General features: G+C 40.2%; 1 protein-coding gene across 3 annotated transcripts in view; it reads right to left on the bottom strand.

Annotated features, from left to right (window-relative positions):
- The window catches only part of PAQR4 (progestin and adipoQ receptor family member 4), a 39394-nt gene extending 28812 nt beyond the window's left edge, over positions 1–10582 (bottom strand). For all 3 annotated transcript variants that reach the window (XR_015696471.1, XM_087713766.1, XM_087713765.1), the window contains exon 1: positions 10285–10582. Coding sequence is in view for 2 of the 3 variants with exons in the window: in XM_087713766.1 (XP_087569892.1) it covers positions 10285–10450 (166 nt within the window). In the remaining variant the exon portion in view is untranslated. The remainder of the gene's footprint in view (positions 1–10284) is intronic.
- Between the last annotated feature and the right edge of the window lie 9293 nt (positions 10583–19875).

The raw sequence follows: 19875 nt of genomic DNA on the forward strand, positions 1-19875 counted from the left end.
CCTGACCTAAACCCTGGAATTTGGATATTTTACACCCAAAGGATGTACAAGTAGTCCTCGACTTACAAAAAATCATTTAGTGATCATTTGAAGTTATAATGGCACTGAAAAAGGTGACTTATCACCATTTTTCACACTTACGACCATTGCAGTATCCCCATGGTCACATGATCAAAACTCAGACACTTGGCAACTGGTTCACATTTATGACGGTTGCAATGTCCTAGGGTCATGGGATTCCCTTTTGCAAACTTCTGATAAGCAAAGTCAATGGAGAAGTCGCATTCACTTCACAACCGTGTTGCTAACTTAAAAACTCTAGTGATTCACTTAACAACTCTGCCAAGAAAGTTCATAAAATGGGACAAAACTCACTTAACAAATGCCTCACTTAGCAACGGAAATTTTGGTCTCAATTGTAGTCGTAAGTCAAGGACTACCTGTATCTTCCTAACAAAGTATGTGTTCTATTAATTACCTTTAAGAATGTTCCTACTGATAGGGAGGATTATAGGCTTGGAATCTAAAACTTTGCATTTAAGGATCAAAGAAATGATGATGATTATAAAATCAAGTCACTGAAGCTAATACCAGATATTTCAGTGAACAGATATCTAAGTGTTTTTTTCACTTTAGTTCTCACTGGTTCCTAGAAACTCCATCGGATGGGATGACAGCCTCAAGGACAACAGGGATGGTGTGTCAGCAGATAAATTGCAACTGTACATTTTGCTGACAGCAGAAATTTGGTACTCAAGCTCTAACTGTATAGCAGCAAATGCCTCCAAAATGCAGCCAAACCAATTAAACAAGCTATGCAGCAACTTAGTTTCTGGAGGAGGATGTTTTTACTTTAGAAGAAAATATACCAAGTTCCTGTCATTTCTCTCACATTCCCACCTTCAAACCACCGAGGAACCTGATTTTTAACCTAAAGAAGAAAGGCAACAAAACCTGAATTCAAACATCCAAACTTTCAAGTGCTAAGAAACTTGAAAGAAGCTGAAAATAGCTTTTAGAAATTGGGCGGGGAAATTAGATTTAAAAATTGGGTGGGTCTGTGCAAGGTAATAGTTGAAATTGTATGTGAACGTCTTAACTACACCATCGATTTAGGCTGAGAATGCAAAATTTAATGCACTTAAATGAGAAGTTTCTACCTCTTTGCTGTAGTCTAAAATTTCAGTTATATACCAGAAGTGGGAGAGGCAAGGATGCAAATCCACAGTTAGCCATAAAGCACAGTGATGGCCTTGGGAAGGCACAAGGTACATATAAACCTAACAACCTGAAGAATGTACAGAATGTTAAGAGGATAGGAAGCAAGTTGCCTTCATCCAATGCCCGGGCTCAAGAAAAGGCAGCTAACTGGAGTTTTCCAATTGTATCTTATCTTTCCATTCAGTGCCTCTCTTGATATTTCTCTTTCTTGCTGCACAGATCCTGACTTTGCTTGCTTCTCTCAAGGTTGCATCACTGATGGGACTTCGAACTCAGAGGCATCATGGCAATATAATACTAATCAATAATAATGATACTTCCCAAGCTGCACAGTTTTGGGCTAGGGAAAATATATATGCTGCACCATGCTACTATTTGAGTTTTCCTGGAAAAGGAATAAAGGGGGGGGGATTCCCCTGCCTTTCACCCACCGTCACCCTCTGTCATGAATAAATACACCTTCCCTTTACACCAAATATCTTCCTGGCTACAAGACAAACCTCACTTATTTCTATGGGTTGTCATTTATATATGCAGCACATGCGGCACATAGGAGCAAGCCGAGCATGCTGAGGTGGATGAGGCATACATAAATCATTTTAAAATTTCTTTAGGGGTTAAACAGAAAGCTAACCACTCTCTCATGAGCACTAGAAGAGAATAAAACTTCCATTCTTCCTCCAGCGAACTTGTAAGCAAAAAATAGATTTCCCAAAGGTAAGGGAAAACAGTGTGGCTATGCCACAATAGAGTTTGAGTGCAGGCCGAACAACTGAAGGCTATGTGCAGGATACACAGGACGCTGATGATGATCTAGATTTTCATTGAAGGAGGAGCAGAAAAAAGAGATAATGATGAAAGCAATAATAAATGTGTTGTGTGTGATGTAAATGCAGGTGTACATATACAGTATATAAACATGTGCAAAAGGCGTTATGCGAGCTATTTTGTGCTTAAACACCCAAAACACTTTTGAAGAGTTCAAATCAGCTTCTCCTTGCCACCTACATGGTCAGCTGCTAAAGTGTAAACCACTCAGATCAAAAACTACTATTTTAGCATATCTGGGATAGGATGTATCTTCCTTCCCACGGGACCTGTGACGTGGGTCCTCGGGCTGGAAAGAAGCAGAAGGGAGGGAGGGAGGAAGGAAGAGAAAAGAGCTGAGCCTATAATAGGATCACCATTAGCTATTTGGAAAGAAGGAGATAGGAAGATAAATAGAAGGTGAATAATTGTTTCATATCTTTGGAGTATTTCAAGATCAGCTCAGGAAAAGAGTACAGGGCTTAGTGTAAAATCTTCCATGTGGTGGGACAAAGTTAAAAGTAATTATGGTTCCAAAGTCACAAAGAATTGAAAATAATTGTCATAATTTGGGGTTCTCAAAAGATTTAGAGCAGGTGTCCCCAAACTTGGCAACTTTAAGACTTGTGGGCTTCAACTCTCAGAATTCTCCAGTCAGCAGAGCTGGCTGGAGAATTCTGGGAGTTGAAGTCCACAAGTCTTAAAGTTGCCAAGTTTGAAGACCTCTGATTTAGAGTCTTGATAATGTAATCTGATGAGCTGTTTCTGCAAGCTGCAAAAAGGGGGGTAACGAAAAAGGATTCTTTGTCCCCAATTATTTTTTTAAAGGATATTTCACAAAATCTGCACTGAATAAATATATCAATGGTTTTAGCTAACTCCAGAATGGTACCCTCCAAATGTCTTAATTTGTAAGGAAATTCCAATGCAACAGATCTGGAGTATCCTAAACAGCTTATTACAAACCAAGATATCTACACTCGGCTTCAAATAGGAATGGACATATTCACCTTCCACTCGCTTTTTTCAAGCTGTTCATGCCAACTCCTTGAAGATCCACTGTCCCAGGCAAATTGCAGAATTTTGGCTACACGGAGCAAGATAATTCATTCACAGTATGCTTTTTGCAGTCTCCAATTTCCGGCGGACCTGTGGGTAACTTTTCCCAAGAAGGCCTTCTCTGTGACAGCACCACAATTATGAAACTCCATTTGTAAGCATATTTGCCTGGCACAATCGCCTTTCAGATACCAGGCACAGTTGATCCTGTTCTCTTCAGCCTTAAACAGCAATTAATATTGATCTTCTCTCTCTCTTTTTTAGCTACTGTTGACCCATTTACTATATTTGTTCTTAGAATATATTATTTAATTTTCTAGGCTGAGTGAATCTATCTTATTCATTCGGGATGTTTTTCAAATATTTGTGAGCCATCAAAAGGCAGTTTTAAAACTTCTAAATAATAATGAAATCAGGTTTTACCACCCCCACCCCCATAAAATCCTGGCTGAATCCCAAACCTCAATTCTCTATCTGTGAAAGAAGAATCAAAACTCTCTTCACTACGCAAAGGATTCAGAATTGCAGCACACGGCAATGGATACATTGGTTCACCTCTATTTGGACAGAATCCTCCAAGCCAAAAGGAAGGAAGGATGAGTACATACAATCGTCTTTTAGTCACTTGCAGCATTTAAGAGAAGGGGAAGTCCAGGTCCAGGTCCTCTTTTTACCTCATGGCCACATAATATCACTTAATTTCTCCAAGCATAGACTCATCAAATCATGAGGCATATCCAGTCTCTTGACTCTGACTTCAAAAATCAGCACAAGCTCATTGAAAAACTGACATGGTTAGTATGATAGGTAGAGAACTAAGCCCCTGTTATGACCTGTGGACTTCAACTCTCATAACTTTTGAGCCAGCTCAGCTCAAGAATTCTGGGAATTGAAGTCCACAAGTCATAAAGGGGCTATAGTTCCCCACCTCTGTGATAGATGAATGTTTTACAGAATTAGACTCTGCAGCCACCTTGCTCTATAGAATCTTTTCAACAATCTTCCCACACTTGGATGTTCCCCACATGTGTGCATTTCCATTCCCAGAATTCTTAGCAATGCTATACTGCCCGTGGAATTCTGGAACATTGCCTCAACCCAACAGCCAAAGATAAACAATCCTCCTCTAGTTTGACCAGGGATTTTACTGTTCCCAACTAAAGAAGTAAAGGATTAATTCTGGGTATTTTAATCTGTGAAATATGCTCTGGCACTTTGGGCTTGGGGTTTTCTGGAAGAGCTACCTGTTAAGGTGGTTACTGGGTATATTATGTAACTGACTTCAAAATATACAAGTCACAACATCTGCCACATGCACATACGCTCTAGCTCATACCTGTGCTACAGTACTTTGTTTCACAAATGTTAGAAGTTAAAGAGAGTCAAGACCCAGTAGTATCCATCACTTTTTGCTGAAGAGTTTATACCATATAACACCTCCTGTGGCTATCATACACTATGTGGCTGCGGAAATTAGAATGACCTTTAGACAAGAGTAAAGCAATACAGAAAGTGCTGCCGTATCTGGCCAATGGGATTTTTGCAGCTCAAATATGGTAATCATATCCTGTCCTCATCCTTCAGTATCAGGTAAAGAATATGAAATACTTAAACAAGGTTTATTCTCCAATTCAGAAGCAAGCCCTTCTATGTTGTTTATAAACTATAATTTCTTCTCACCTCCCAGCAGGACTCCTCAATTCTACAAGAGATGAAAGCTAAACTAGACCGAACTGGAAAGAAAGATCACCTTTGACAGATTAAAGTCCTATATATTGAGCTGTACAACAAGCCAATTAGATGACTTAATAGCTGGAAGAAGAACAGTCCAGAGGTCATCTAGTCCAATCTGCTCCTTGGGGTAGGATCTATAGTCAGCATAGGAGAAAAAAAAACCCAAATCAAAATAAACCACAATGATCTAAGAATAGCATGGCTTATTCCAACTGCCAGTGGCTTTATAAAACATCAAACAGAATCTACTCCTGCTCATTATATGATATTCTTTAACCCCAAAATTACAGCTGTGCAGGGCACAGTGCTAGTCAAAATCAAGCAAAAGTCCCCCACAAGCTATCACTAATAGAAGAACTAGTAAATATTCCCACAGGCAAAGGCAGTGTAGCTTAGAGAATTGCCAAAGGACAAATAATAGATGAGTAACATTTACAAGTTCTAGTTCTAAGCTTCTCAGAAGTTTGGGATGAGTCATCATTTAGATCAGATCAACACTTACCTTAAGTCCTGTTTTTACCCCACCCTTGTTTCTTCCTTTTGCATTCTTGAGCCACAACCCTAAGAAGTGACACTGCCAAACCAACCCCAGGCATCTGGTACACGACACTCCCTGGAGATCTCCACCCTTGTAACGCTAATATAATCAATAGCGTCCATAAGTCAATTTTCCTGGGAAGTGAATATAGAACAAGTATGCAAACACAGAGACTTGGTTTCACTTGACTCAACAGTTGTCATGGCTCAGGGATCTATCTGAGCCTTAGCTTTTTTGCTGGAAGAATTCGATTTGCAAAACAAGTTGCTGCAATTAATTTGCAGTCACTGGATTTCTACCTTAGCATTGCTATTGCTCCTTCCTATCTCTCTCCCTCACCCTCCCGCTTCTTTAGGATCATCTCCACCTGTGAGGGACTACAACTCCCAAAACTCTCAGCCTCCTTTTGGCCATGCTGGCTAAAATTCCACAAGTTAGGCCATCCCCCAAGCAATTTGGAGATGCAAATTGTTTCTGAGGGATGGAATAAGCCGGATGAGAAGGCTGCATGTCCACCATTATCCAGCATGCCTGAGAGATCCCCCTTTCCAGAATCCTTTGCAATATGCACAGATTCCTTAGCAAATGGACTGGCGTTACCTTGACAAAGAAAACAATGTAGAAGGAGGTCTCTCTATTTAGGAACTTTTTTCCTTCTTATTAGAAGGAAGAAAACTAAGTAACTAAGTATCTTCTCTGTGGGATAGTGATTCATTAAAAAACATGTACCAACACACCCACCCTCAGGGCTCCATATCTCCAGAACAGAGTTTCTCAACCTTAGCTCTTTTAAGAAGGATGTCCTTCAGCTCCCAGAAGTCCCCTTTTCTGGGAGTTGAAGTCCACCGTCTTAAAGCAGCTAAGGTTGAGTAATACTGTTCCCGAGGACACTGCCCAGGGTGTTGTCTGAGAACTTTGGAAGTTCTACATATATTGTTCAGCAAATGCTTACTGTTGTTTCTTATCAATACCATTCAACACGCTCAGGCAATTACAACTGCTCCTCTGTTCTCTTGTTTTTCCCTGCCCTCATTTGACATCAATGGAGTGAAAACAATTCCCTTTCTCATTACGATGCTCTTGTTGACCGGCTCAGGCACATCAAAGAAAAGCTTACTATTTAAGGAGGATGCTTTTAGAGCAATTGAAATGCCATTTTCCCAATAGACTGCAGGGTGACCAGCTTCCTACATTCTGGTTTGTTGAACATTTCTGATGACCAAGACACACTTGAAAAATGTACTTTGGGATTGGTGGGGAGGATAGCATCGACTCAAGTAAATCGAAATAGGTCCATTTAAATAAAGTGTATATAGGGAAGAAAAGAACACTCTGGAAACAGTTTCAGGATTCAGCCTCAACCCACAGAGTCTTACGGTACTAAATAATATGCACCATCTAGGTTGTAGATATAATAGAAGGAGAGCTGGTTAGTGTATGGTGACCATAAAATCAGGAGCTTGGCAGAACACACATTTTTAAGCATGTATTGCAGCTCACAAGTGCTTATGCCTTTTGGTATATTTTGTAAGGTGGAAAAGGTCCTATCACATTCTTGATTTCTTTGACACAAGTAGATGGGAAGCTTTTGCAACTCCAATCTTGTAAAACATCTAAGAGGAATTGTGGTGGCCACAGACGACAAACATCTCTTAATACATGACAAATAACTCTCAATTAATTCAACAAATGAATGAACCCATACTATTCTTACAAAAATTGAGAACCTTTAAGCCAATTTTTCCCAAGGTGGCATTGTCTAAATCAATGTATCTCAACCTCAGCAACTTTACAATGTGTGGATTTGAAATCCCAGAATTGAAGTCCACCCACCTTAAGGTTGAGAAATACTGTTTTGCTCCAAGTGATCTGGTAGGGTAAGGAGCACAAAGGAACGATAGTCTCCATCTTGGAAGGGAGCCAGAATGGGGAAAGCTATTTGCACAAGAAAACAGTTTAAGAAAGGAAGCGTTCTACTTCCTTCTTTCCCCACAACAAGCAACTTCCCTGAGCACCTTGCTTGATTAGGCATAAGAGGTCAGGAAGGGCTGCACTTGTTGGTCAACTGACAAGAATAGTTAGCAAAAGGAAATTTGTTACAATTAATTTTACTCCCTTTATTATTCCGGACTAATGCACTTGCTCACAGTGGAAACATGGCTCTTCTTATTTTCTCACAGGAAATAATGAAACAACAAAAAAGGCATTCATCTCTTATAAAAACTTAGCTCACTGGCTACTGTTTAAAAAAAAACTGCAGAAGTTCAGTTCTTGAAGGCACCTCTCTTAATTTGTTTATTTTATTCCATATTATTTTATTCATTGATTAGATTTCTGTCTAACAAATATATCTAATTTCCTGCTTTTTCCCAAGGAATTTAGGGTAGGTACACAAGCATCCAATGTTTCTCATTACAGACTATGGCAAACAGGTTGGGCTGACAGGAAATGACCAATTTTAAATGATCGGGGAGCTTTTGTCTTTGAAGACAATTAGAACCCGATTTCACAATTCCAACAGCTTAAATACTGTCCTGTATAAATGTGATATATTGATAGGCTGCTTCTTTTCCATAATGAAAAGCAAAATCATATATACATGTTCCCCAGACAATTCCTAAAGGATGGTGGCTGCATCCCTTGGGAATATAGGTATTATTTCTTTACATGCTCAAGTTAAAAGATAGACTTTGAAATTGGATCACAACTTTTGTAGTAAGAAGGGCCAAGTATTTGAGAATAATATGAGAATGCATCTAAAAATAGCTTACACAAATCTTTTAAGATACATTGATTTTAGTTTTTACAGAATTAGCTGTAGACTTCTGCCTGCATGGTTTTCTTTCCAACATTAGAACCTTTTTAAAAATGTAGGAGTAAAACATACCATTCCATTCAGTGTACTTTGGATGCAGCAAACAAAATCTAAATACACGTTGCTTTCTTAAACAATAAAGTCCAATGTTTGGTGAATCATTCTACATAAAGTTTGTGTGTTTGTGGAGGTTACATAAATTACATTAAAAATATGTATAATTTATGTAGATATGTAGTTAAATATACACCCTTTCCCAATTGGTTCATAAAATAAAGGGCTTTCAGGAACAGATACCAGCACTTCCTTGAACACAGCACTTGATTAAGCACCAGGATAAATTATATATTGCAAACCATGGCTTTCCTTCAACAGTAAACAAATGCAATAGAATAACTAAAATGCAAGCAACACTTCAAATATCACCACAACAGAGTTTTCATAAACATCAGGAATACGGAGTTGAAGCTAGTTTACAAAGATGTTATAAGAATTTATGAAACTTTTGCCACAACATCCCTGGAATTCTCAAAGAATGAGAAAGGATGTTTTAGATACTTATGCCTATTTTTTTCCAATCGACAACCCAAAACATTAATTTGTGATCCACCAATGCAAATCTATGTTCATGAGGATCCTTGCTTTTATTATTGCCAGTTGACAGCAAGTACAGGAAAGGTATCAAAGCAGTGATACAAATGATCCTGCTAGAAAGGTAGAAACACCTTCTCTACTCAAGTGAAGGAGCAGGAGAGTTCTGGGCAGTAGATCTGCTTCATCAATCTGCTTACATCAGATTGCAAAGTAGTGCAGACTATTGAATATATGTCATGCTTTGCAAAGTCAGAATTTTTCATTGGCAGTCGTTATTTATTTATCTGACTTTCTGAGTATAGATAGGAGAGGCCAACTTTGCTTCAGTATCATCAACATGTCACAAAATGATCCACATAGCTATGTAGTTATGGGGGGGGGGATGATGAGGACTAGCCACTTTCTTTGCTTCCTTGAACTTAGAGGAATTTTAAAACCACCCATTCCTATTCAATGATAAATGGGCATACTGCAACCCTCTAAATACTGCTAAGAACAACTCCTCTCGTTGATCAGAGTTGGGTTTAGCAACATTTAAATTATCTCTTAGGCTCTTTTCTCAGAGATAAAAACTACAGAATTAAGCCCAGGACAGGGTGCATACTAAAATGTCACAGATCAAGGGTCAAGAAGGCACAAGAGGTGAGAATGAATCCACACAAAAGTTGTCGGGGATTGAACCCAAGGTCTTAACTATACAAAGTGCAAGCTTAGTCCTTCTCAGGCGTTTGCTCGCTCAATCCAAACTAAGACTCCCATGGCAAACTTGCTGGGAGAAGGCAAGGTACTGCTACAACCGAACAACTCTATGCCCACGCTTCCCTGCATAACTTTGCCCCAAGTCTGGCAAACTTGCCTTCTTTGCCATCTTGTAGGAGAAATCCCTCATTTGTCAACAAGAGGGAGGGGGGAAGGGGCACAATCCAAAGTTGAAAAAAAGTCCAGATAAAAACATATCTGTTTGCAAAGAAGAAGCGGGTAGGTACCTCAACTCCCGAAGGTGGGCTGGCTGGCAATTGGGGTGGTTGTGTGTCTGAGGATGCGGTGCAGGAAAGCTAAGTGATTCCACGGGTATTATTACTATTGGGCTGCACTGTGCTGCCATATAGTGATGTTCAATATTTGAGGTGGGCTGAACTGTATAGATTTAGGACGGGGAAAAAGCAGAAGGGGGTTGGTTCCAAGTCTTTTACGGGTGGGAAATAACATATCCAGGCCCTGAAAGAATGAGATCGGGAGGCTGGCTCCGAGGGATGGCCGGCGTCTGAAAAATCACTGCCGCCACGGGAGCCGTGCAAAGACACGGGACCGGCTAAAGCTGCGGGCGGGCGGGGAAGCCTCCGCGATGCCCCACGCAATCCCCGAGTTCTTTGGGTGGGCAGAAGCGCGGGTGGCGGCCAGGGTGATCGCGGAGACCGGCCCTGCAGGGGATCGAAGCCTGGAAGCGGGGAGGGGGTTGGTGAGAAGGTAAGGGGAAGCAAGCGTGGGGTTCGAAGGACAATCTGCCGCATCTCACCGTGGGTATAGATGTTGCCCAGCTCGTTGTGCAAATAGAAGAGGCTGCGGAGACAGCCGGACCCGGAGCTAGCCGGCCGGTAGCCCGTTAGCACGAAGCGGTTGAATTGCAAATGAGGGGGGGAGCTGGCCCAGTCCAGGAGCCGGGCTCCCCCCAGGAAAGCCATGGCCGGGCTCCCCCCCCAGGGTCAGCTACTGCCGGGGTTCTGCATCCTTCCAGCTCCCCTTCCTCCTGCTTCTGCCGTTGCTGATGGGGCCGCTGCAGGCGGGGACTCTTCTTTGGGCTTCCCCCCCGCTCCTTTTTCCCCTCCGCAGCCTGAGCTCACAATTCTGCCCCGCCCACCGACCTCATTAACATAATAGATGCGGGGTGTCTCCCGCCGCCTTTGCCCGCGCTTCTCGCAGGCCACGCTTGCCCTGCCCTTCTTCGTTTGCATCCTCTTAGGCAAGCCGCGCCCACTACCCTTCGCCTCGTTTGCATAATCTCTGCACCGCAGTTCGGTACGCACGCTTGTCCAAAACCAGGGTTCTCTGCGTTGCGTAATACTATAGGATGTAGGGATGCAAACCACACCCATTCTATTTTGGGAGCCTATCAACTCTCCAGGAGAAAACTATAGCATTCTATTATTAGCATAACCAAAGGCCCACCTCGCATCAGGGCTCGCTGTTAATAAGCGTCAGCTTTTTGCATAAGCATTGAGACACGCCCGTCGTCTCCTTCCAGGGAGGGCTGTGATTGGGTAGCGCGGCGCGCGCTGAAGATAGCCCGAAACAGGCAAAAGACGCCCTCCAAAGGCTGAAGGGTGTGTAAGGTTAAGGCCTCATGATTCTAAATCCTAATTCATCGGAAACTACTGTACACTAGTCTGTTAAGCCTAAGCGCCTTCAACAGACTTACATCTCCTTAGAGGAGGACTATTATAGCATCTTAATAATTATTATTTTATATCATATTTCCATTACAATCTAGAATATATAGGTGGTGGTCCTCCACTTACAACCTCAATTGGACCCAAAATATATGTTAAGAAAGACATTTGATAAGTGAGTTTTGCCCTATTTTACGACATTTCTTGCCACTGTTGTTAAGTGAATCGTTGCAGTTATTAAGTTAGTAAGGGGGTTATTAAGTGAAGCTGGCTTCCCCATTGACTGCTTGCCAGAAATTTGCAAAAGCTGATCACATGATCCTGGAAAACTGCAACCAACCATTAATATGAATCAGTTGCCAAGGATTTGAATTTTGATTACATGACTATGGGGATGCTGCACTAGTTGTTAAGTGGTAAAACAGTCATAAGTCACGTTTTTCTGTTATAATTTTGAACATATTCTAAACAAACTGTATGTAGAGGACTACCTCTACAATATTACAATATATGAAGTGCATCATCATCTATTATACAATTGTATCACACGGCCAGTTGTTTCGCCGGATTTGGCATTGGTTACTAGTCGGGCCCCACCCAGGGGCCTAGGACGTTGTAACGTATTTTCGTAATATGTGTGCAGATCCAAGCAGTGCGGCTTTTTGCATTTGACTGATGGTGATTTTGTCAATTTTTAACTGTTTTAAATGTAATTCCAGTGCTTTTGGAATAGCACCCAGTGTGCCAATTACTATTGGAATTACCACTGCTGGTTTCTGCCATTATTATTATTATTATTATTATTATTATTATTATTATTATTATTATTATATAATAATAATAATAATAATAATAATAATAATAATAATAATAATAATAATAAACAAAGTACCGGGACTTGCAAATTGAAGTTGAGCGACTGTGGAAAAAGAAATCGTGTGTTGTCCCGATTGTAATTGGAGCCCTTGGAGCAATACCTAAAGGGCTACTTCACTATTTGGGAATTTTAAATTTATCAGACTTGAACATTCTGATTCTACAAAAAACCACCCTACTTGGAACAGCTTATATCCTCCAATGTTACCTTAACAGTTCCTAGGTCTTTGGTTAGGACTCGAGCTGTTGAGCTACCAACCAGCCCCAAAGGCTGTGAATCTCACTAAAGATTAACCCATCATCATCATCATCATCATCATCATCATCATCATCATCATCATCATCATCATCATCATCGCACAGTCAGTCAGATGTTCAGTCTCGGTCTGGGATAAGCAAATCTGAATGTTGATGGTGTTACAGATATCATCACAGGATGGAAGCAGTTCCAAGTAAAGCTGCCTTCTGCAATTGACTAATGGCAAATTTGTCAATGCCTATGGTGTTTCAAGTAGTGATCCAGTAGTTTTGGGACTGCACTCAAGGCGCCTATTACTATTGATTATACCCTTGCTAACCTTTGCCATAGTCATTCTATTTCTATTTGTAGGTCTTTGTATTTTGTTATCTTCTCCAGTTCTTCCTCTTCGATTCTGCTGTCTCCAGGCATTGCCACATCCACTATCCAGACTTTTTTGTCTTTCTTATTGACAACTGTTAAGTCCAGGGTATTATGTGGCAGGTGCCTGTTTGTCTGGATTCTGAAGTCCCAGAGCACTTTAACTTCTTCATTTTCTATGGCTTTCTCTATTTTATAGTTCCCCAGTTCTTGCTTACAGGCAAATGATATTTCTTTCAGATCTTCAAATGCAGCATTGTTGCTACTTTGTCATGCCGCTGCTTGTAGTCAGTTTGTACAGTCTTCTTGCAGCTTACCAGATGGTCCACTGTTTCTTCAGCTTCTTTGGATAGGCGGCACTTACTGTTTGTTGCTGCTGCTGCTGCTGCTGTTGTTGTTGTTGTTGTTGTTGTTGTTATTATTATTATTATTATTATTATTATTATTATTATTATTATTATTATTATTATTATTACGTGGTTAATCTTTGTGAGATTCACAGCCTTGGGGCTGGTTGGTAACTCAACAGCTCAAGCCCTAACCAAGGACCTAGGAACTGTTAAGGTAATGTCGGAGAATGTTCAAATCTGATAAATTTAAATTTTCCAAATAGCGGGGTAGCCCTTTGGGTATTGCTCCAAGGGCTCCAATTACAATCAGGACAGCACACGATTTCTTTTTTCACAGTCACTCAACTTCAATTTGCAAGTTCCAGTACTTTTTTTTTGCTCTTTATCTTCAATTCGTGCATCTCCAGGTATTGCAATGTCAATGAACCATACTTTTTTCTTTTCAACTATTGTTATGTCAGGTATGTTGTGGGCCAAGTGCCTGTCAGTCTGGATTCTGAAGTCCCACAAAATCTTGACTTTCTCATTCTCTAAAACCTTCTCAACCTGATGGTCCCAGTGGTTTTTGCTATACTCAAATCCAAACTTTTGGCACAATTTCCAGTGAATGATCTTAGCAGCATAGTCATGACGTTGTAGGTAGTCAGTTTGTGAAATTTTGCTGCACCCACTGATCAAGTGGTCTACTGTCTCGTCTTTCTCATTACAGAGGCGACATTTGCTGTTGGTGGTAACATTTTGAATTTTTGCCTTCATGCAGTTTGTGGCTAAGGCTTGTTCTTCAGCTGCCAAAATAAAGCCTTCTGTTTCTTTTTTCAGTGCTCCTGATCTTAACCAGTTCCAAGTTTGCTTTTGGTCAGCTTTGCCTTCAATACTTTTCAAGTATTGGCTATGCATAGCTTTGTTTTTCCAATTTTCAGCTCTCTTCTCAATTACCTCTTTCTTATATTCAGCTTTTGACTTAGTTGTCTTTAAAAGGCCTCCTTTATTTACTTCCTTAATCATTGGTTCTTCACTTTTCTGGATGTAATCATTCAAGGTGTGTTTTTCTTCTTCTACAGTCTGTTTTACTTGTAGGAATCATCAACCACCCTCTGCTCTTGGTAGATATAATCAGTCAACATCACTTTTAGGGTGCAAAGCATGATTCATTGTCATAAGCTTCCTTGTTTTTCTGTCCTTGTTTTTCTGTCCAAATTGTCCAACTCCATCTGGGCCCAGTCAATTATTCCTGCAGGGTATCAAATCACAGGTATAGCCCAGGTATTTATGGCTTTTATGATGTTTCCTCCATTCAATTTGGACTTGAATATCTTGCGAATTCATCGAATGTACTTGGCTGAAGTTAATTCCTTGACTTTATTATGCATTAAGTCAGAGGCCTCTAAAATCCCCAAGTACTTGTAGCCTTCTTCTGGTTTTACTGCCTTTATCATTTCTTCATTCTCAAGTTCTATTCCATCATCTTCTATAACCTTGCCTGCTTTTGTTGCCATTGTTGCACATTTGTCAATTCCAAACTGCATACTAATGTCTTGGCTAAATTCTTTTGTGCTTTTAATTAATAAATTCAATTCAGCTTTTGTTTTACCAAACAGCTTCAAATCATCCATGTACATCAAGTACGAAATGTTCAGTCCTTTCTTTGCAAGTTCGTATCCACAGTCCATCTTCTTCAAAATGATTGTCAGTGGTAGCATTGAGAGTATAAAAAGTAGGGGTGAAAGGGAATCGCCCTGGAAAATGCCTCATTTAATTTCAACTTCACCCAGTTCTTCTTCATTATCTATAAGCTTCGTTTTCTAGAGGTTCATTGAAGTTTCCATGAATTTTTGAATGTTGCTGTTGATGCCAAAGATTTTCAGGGATTTCTTGATCCAACTATGAGGAACTGGATCAAATGCTTTCTTATAGTCTATCCAAGGCCTGAACAGGTTGGTTCGTCTTTTCTTTGAATTCTTTAGGATTAGCTTGTCAATCAGCAGTTGGTTTTTTGTTCCTCTTAAATTTTTGCAGCATCCTTTTTGTTCTACAGGAAGCAAGTTATTTCTTTCCAAGAATCCATAAATTTGGTTTGCAATGATACCAGTAAGGAGCTTGTATGTTGTTGGCAAACAGGTGATTGCCCTATAGTTCCCAGGGTCCTTTCCTTTTTCTTTATCTTTTTGGATCAAAAATGTCCTTCCAGTTGACATCCACTCATCATTTTAAGGTGTTTTTAAGATCTGGTTCATTTGAGCTGCCAATCTTTTGTGCACACTTGTAAGTGGCTTTAACCAGAAGCCATGTAACTCATCTGGTCTAGGTGCACTCCAGTTCCTCACTTTTCTTGACTGTCTTTGCACCATCTCTTTTGTTATTTTCACATCTTCCATTTTATGCACTTTAATAGAATCCTCAATCTGTTTGATCCATTTTGCATTTCTGTTGTGCTTCTTGTTGTTTTCCCACAAATTCTTCCAGAATTTCAAAGCTTTCTCTTTATCAGACTTTTCATTTGTTGTTACTCCATCTCCACTTTCTAAGCTCTTATAAAACTGGTGCTGATTTGCTCTAAACGGTGAGTTTTCCTTGAACTCAGTTACTCGGTTTTCATACCTTTTAATCTTTTCAGCAATGGCAACAACCCTCTGCTTCAGCTCTTCAATTACTACCGCAGTCTCCTTATTCTCCAAATCGTATCTTACTTTCAGGCTGCTTTTGACCTGCTTGTTCTTTAGCTGACCTTGCCTTAAGTTCTTCAAGTTGCTCAAGTCTCCACGAAATTTTTTGATCTTCAATTCCAACCAAATTTTCCATTTAGGCTTCCTCTTCCTGCCTCTCTGGTTCTTTTGTATTTTCAAACCCAATTCTTTGGTAGTTATGAAGGCTGCTGCATACATCAGCTGGTTTGTTTCAGCTAATATGTTGGTTTGAATGGTTTGCACAGCCTCATTGACCTTTTTTAGTACCTTTCTCAATTCTTTCCGGTTCACTTAGTTCAGCTTTGGCAAACGTGTTCTTTCAGCATCTTCCATTTGATGCTTTATTTTCTCAGCCAATTGAGCAATATCTGTTGGTGCTTGTTCTTCAGTGCTTCCTTGTCCTTTATCTTCATCCATTTCAGCATTCTCTTCCTCCCTTTCTTCCTCAGTTTGCTTTTGAGTCTGCAAATCATTCTTGATGTTACGCTTCTTTGTTGGTATACTCAGACCATTAGTTGCTTTCTCTTGGATTCCTGTTAATTCTGCTGTAGTGAAAAATTTGTGTCTTAGAATTACACGTCGTTGGTCCATTAGCCTTTGTTTACTGATATCACAATCTGTGTGGTTCATCTTCCAAATTTGATACATTCATTTTTGAAATCGATGTTTTGGTGGCTCAGATGGATAGTAAGCTTTCATAATAGAGATGTTTTCTTCCCTAGTCCAGATTTTTCACTTTTTCGCTTTTTCTTCCAGTAGCTTGTCAGCTCCATGCCCTGGTTGCCTAGCAGAGGGAGCTGAGCCCTGTAGCTCATTTTTCACAGAATGCCCAGGAGCCATAGCATCCAACAGAACCTTTGTTAATCCGGGCGACGGTTCAGCCGGCATAAATTTCATTTTTTTAATTCACCATATATGAATGGATTGTGGAGGAAATTTTGTCTGGCCCTTCACCTGAGACCTGTCTGATATGGTTGCACCTGTTCAGCATAGCCCTTAGGATCATTAGAGCGTGCAAGCCCCTCCACCACGACAAGGTAAAGCTCGGAGGGGTTGTTGTTGTTATTGTTGTTGTTGTTGTTGTTGCGTGGTTAATCTTTGGTGAGATTCACAGCCTTTGGGGCTGGTTGGTAGCTCAACAGCTCGAGTCCTAACCAAGGACCTAGGAACTGTTAAGGTAACATTGGAGGATATAAGCTGTTCTGAGTAAGGTGGTTTTTTTGTAAAATCAAAATGTTCAAGTCTGATAAATTTAGAATTTCCAAATAACGAGGTAGCCCTTTAGGTATTGCTCCAAGGGCTCCAATTACAATTGGGACAACACACGATTTCTTTTTCCACAGTCACTCAACTTCAATTTGCAAGTCCCGGTACTTTGTGATTTTTTTTCTTGCTGTTTATCTTCAATTCGTGCACCTCCAAGTATTTCAATGTCAGTGAACTATACTTTCTTCTTTTCAACACACCTGATGTCAATGAACCAAACTGCAATGCAAACTGCAACCAAATTACAATGTCAATGAACCAAACTTTGTTCTTATTATTATTTTATATTATTATTGTTGTTGTTATTATTATTATACAATTGTATCACAGCGGCCAGTTGTTTCGCCGGATTTGGCATTGGTTACTAGTCGGGCCCCACCCAGGGGCCTAGGAGGTCGTAACGTATTTTCGTAATATGCGTGCAGATCCAAGCAGTGCGGCTTTTTGCATTTGACTGATGGTGATTTTGTCAATTTTTAACTGTTTTAAATGTAATTCCAGTGCTTTTGGAATAGCACCCAGTGTGCCAATTACCACTGGAATTACCACTGCTGGTTTGTGCCATTGTTGTTGTTGTTGTTATTATTATTATTCCAGGATTCCTGCCTTAGGTAGGGGGTTGCACTAGAAGACCTCCAAGGTCCTTTCCAGACTTATGATTCTGTGACTACTCTTGGTCTTTGTGTTATAAGAGGCATTTAATTTTTCAATTACTTATAGAACACTTTTTTTCCTGTAGATTATCCCCATTTTAAAACAATTCCACAAACAATTTCACAAACAAGCCAATTCAACACTACAAAAGCATGTGCAAATTTCCCATCATAAATGAAAAGTCTGAGGGAACTGCTTTGAGTTTTGAAGACTATTTTGGGCCTGAGTGACTCTATAAGTTGTCTTCAATAAGGGCTAACAGAACTTTTCCCCTTAATTGGGAGGTTTATTTATGCTTTTAAAAATGCCAGAACATGTTAGGCATGCAGTTTTCTTTTCAGCAAGACAGAATCATTTTGATAAGGCTTTCTTCTCAGATGTTCTGTGACAAACAGATAGACTTGGAATTCCAGATCTGATCTTACATAGGGTTATAAAGTTCAGAAAAGGTCAGTAATATTTCCTGTATTCTTCCCTGTAGACTTCCCTGTAGACTTCCCTGTATGGTAGTCTAACCACATATCATTTCCCTCAAATTGCTGGCTGTTGACAGTGATTTATCTGAGATCAGAGTGAGTGTTTGGCAGAAATAGACTTTGAAGAAGAAACTCCTTGTCTGTAAATCATTCTACCATTGTGGAAGGAGAGAATTCAAATCATATATTGCAGAAGATTCTCCTTATATAAAAGAAAGATAAAAAATTGATGCAGTTTGGAATTGCACTCTTCACTTATTTTTGACTGGTAATAATTTATGGATCAAGGTCTAGATTCTTTTACCATTCACCCACAAAATGCTCACATTCATGACAAATCGACTATATTAGTCCTATCCATGTGATAAAGTTGTGTTTCTTTATTCTGTAAGTTTTGAATCCTGCCCAATGGATGGTACACTGTCCCAGTCATAGTTATATCTGGGCCAGGGGTGGTATTCACTGACTTTCCCTACCAGTTTGCAAATGTGAGCACAAGCACTCAGCCTTTGGCGCATGCACTTTAGGCTAAAAAAGGGCCTAAATGGGATGCCGTAGAACCGGGATGGGTGGGGGGGGGGGCACCCACGATTTCCGCTACCAGTTCGGGCAAACTGGTCCAATAGAATATCTGGGCCAATGTACAGTAACTACTCAGTTGTATCTTAGCATCTACCCCAAATACAGAAGTAATGGGCTTGTGTCACAATGCCACAATATATATAATTTGTTCTCTAATTCACTCCCCAATCCCCATAGAATTTTATACCCTGCATAGTGCATGCCAAGGGAAATAAAGCAAAGTGTACAAAGTGTGTTTGATAATCCTCAAATTAAGACTGCAAAGGGAATAAGAAAATCCATCATTAAATAGTAGTCGTTAAATGCGTCATCATGTGAGTACACCCAATTTTGCAACTTTTTTTGCCATGACCCTTAAGCAAATCACTGTGTTCACTGAGACATCACATGCAACTTGCAACCTTCCCTACCGACTATCCCATTGACTTTGCTTGTTGGAAGCTGACTGGGAAGATCACAAATGGTGATCATGTGACTGTAGGGTGCTGTGATGGTCATAAGTGTGAGGATCAGTCGTAGTTTTTTTTCCAGTGCTGTTGTAGCTGTGAACAGTCACTAAATGAATAATCATTAAGTGAGATTTACTTATAATATTTCTATTGAAAACAACCATGAAAATCATCTGAGATTGCTTACAATCAAACTATGGACCTAAGGCCCACTGAAATAAAATAGGCTTCAGGGCCTTTCTAAATGCAAAGTGAGTCAAGGAAAGATGTACTTCGGATACAGCCTGTTTCAAGGTGTTGCTCTGTTACTGAGAAAGTCTAAGGCTGGGTGTCAAACCCGTGTCGTCACGGCAATGTCATATGACATATAGCAATTTTTCCTCCCTTCGCTAAAACGGGCGTGGGTGTGGCCAGCATGTCATTCATCCAGCCTGCGGGTTTGAAAGCCCTGGTCTAAGGTAACTAACAGAAGGACAACCCTGGAACAATAAAAAAAATGACAATAAAGCTTATCTATCAATATATGCAATTCTGGTACATCTGGAAGACCTCATAGATGAAAGCTGTACGTGTATAATATGGAATTGAGGGATTGGCAGGATATGAAACGCTCTACCAGATTTTGGTGGTTTTGAAAAGCCATTCTCAGTGGAGGTCAGCTCTTTCTCTCTACTGATTCCACAAATGGGGTTTGCAAACTGTTTTCAGAAACTTGCTAGGTAGGAAGCAGGGATGTAGAGGGGACGTCAGCTTCTCTGTCCCCT

The sequence above is a fragment of the Thamnophis sirtalis genome, unplaced genomic scaffold (assembly GCF_051295495.1).
Source record: "Thamnophis sirtalis isolate CommonGarterSnake01/CBP01778 unplaced genomic scaffold, rThaSir2_p1.2 scaffold_4, whole genome shotgun sequence".
In the NCBI taxonomy this organism is placed as follows: domain Eukaryota; kingdom Metazoa; phylum Chordata; class Lepidosauria; order Squamata; family Natricidae; genus Thamnophis; species Thamnophis sirtalis.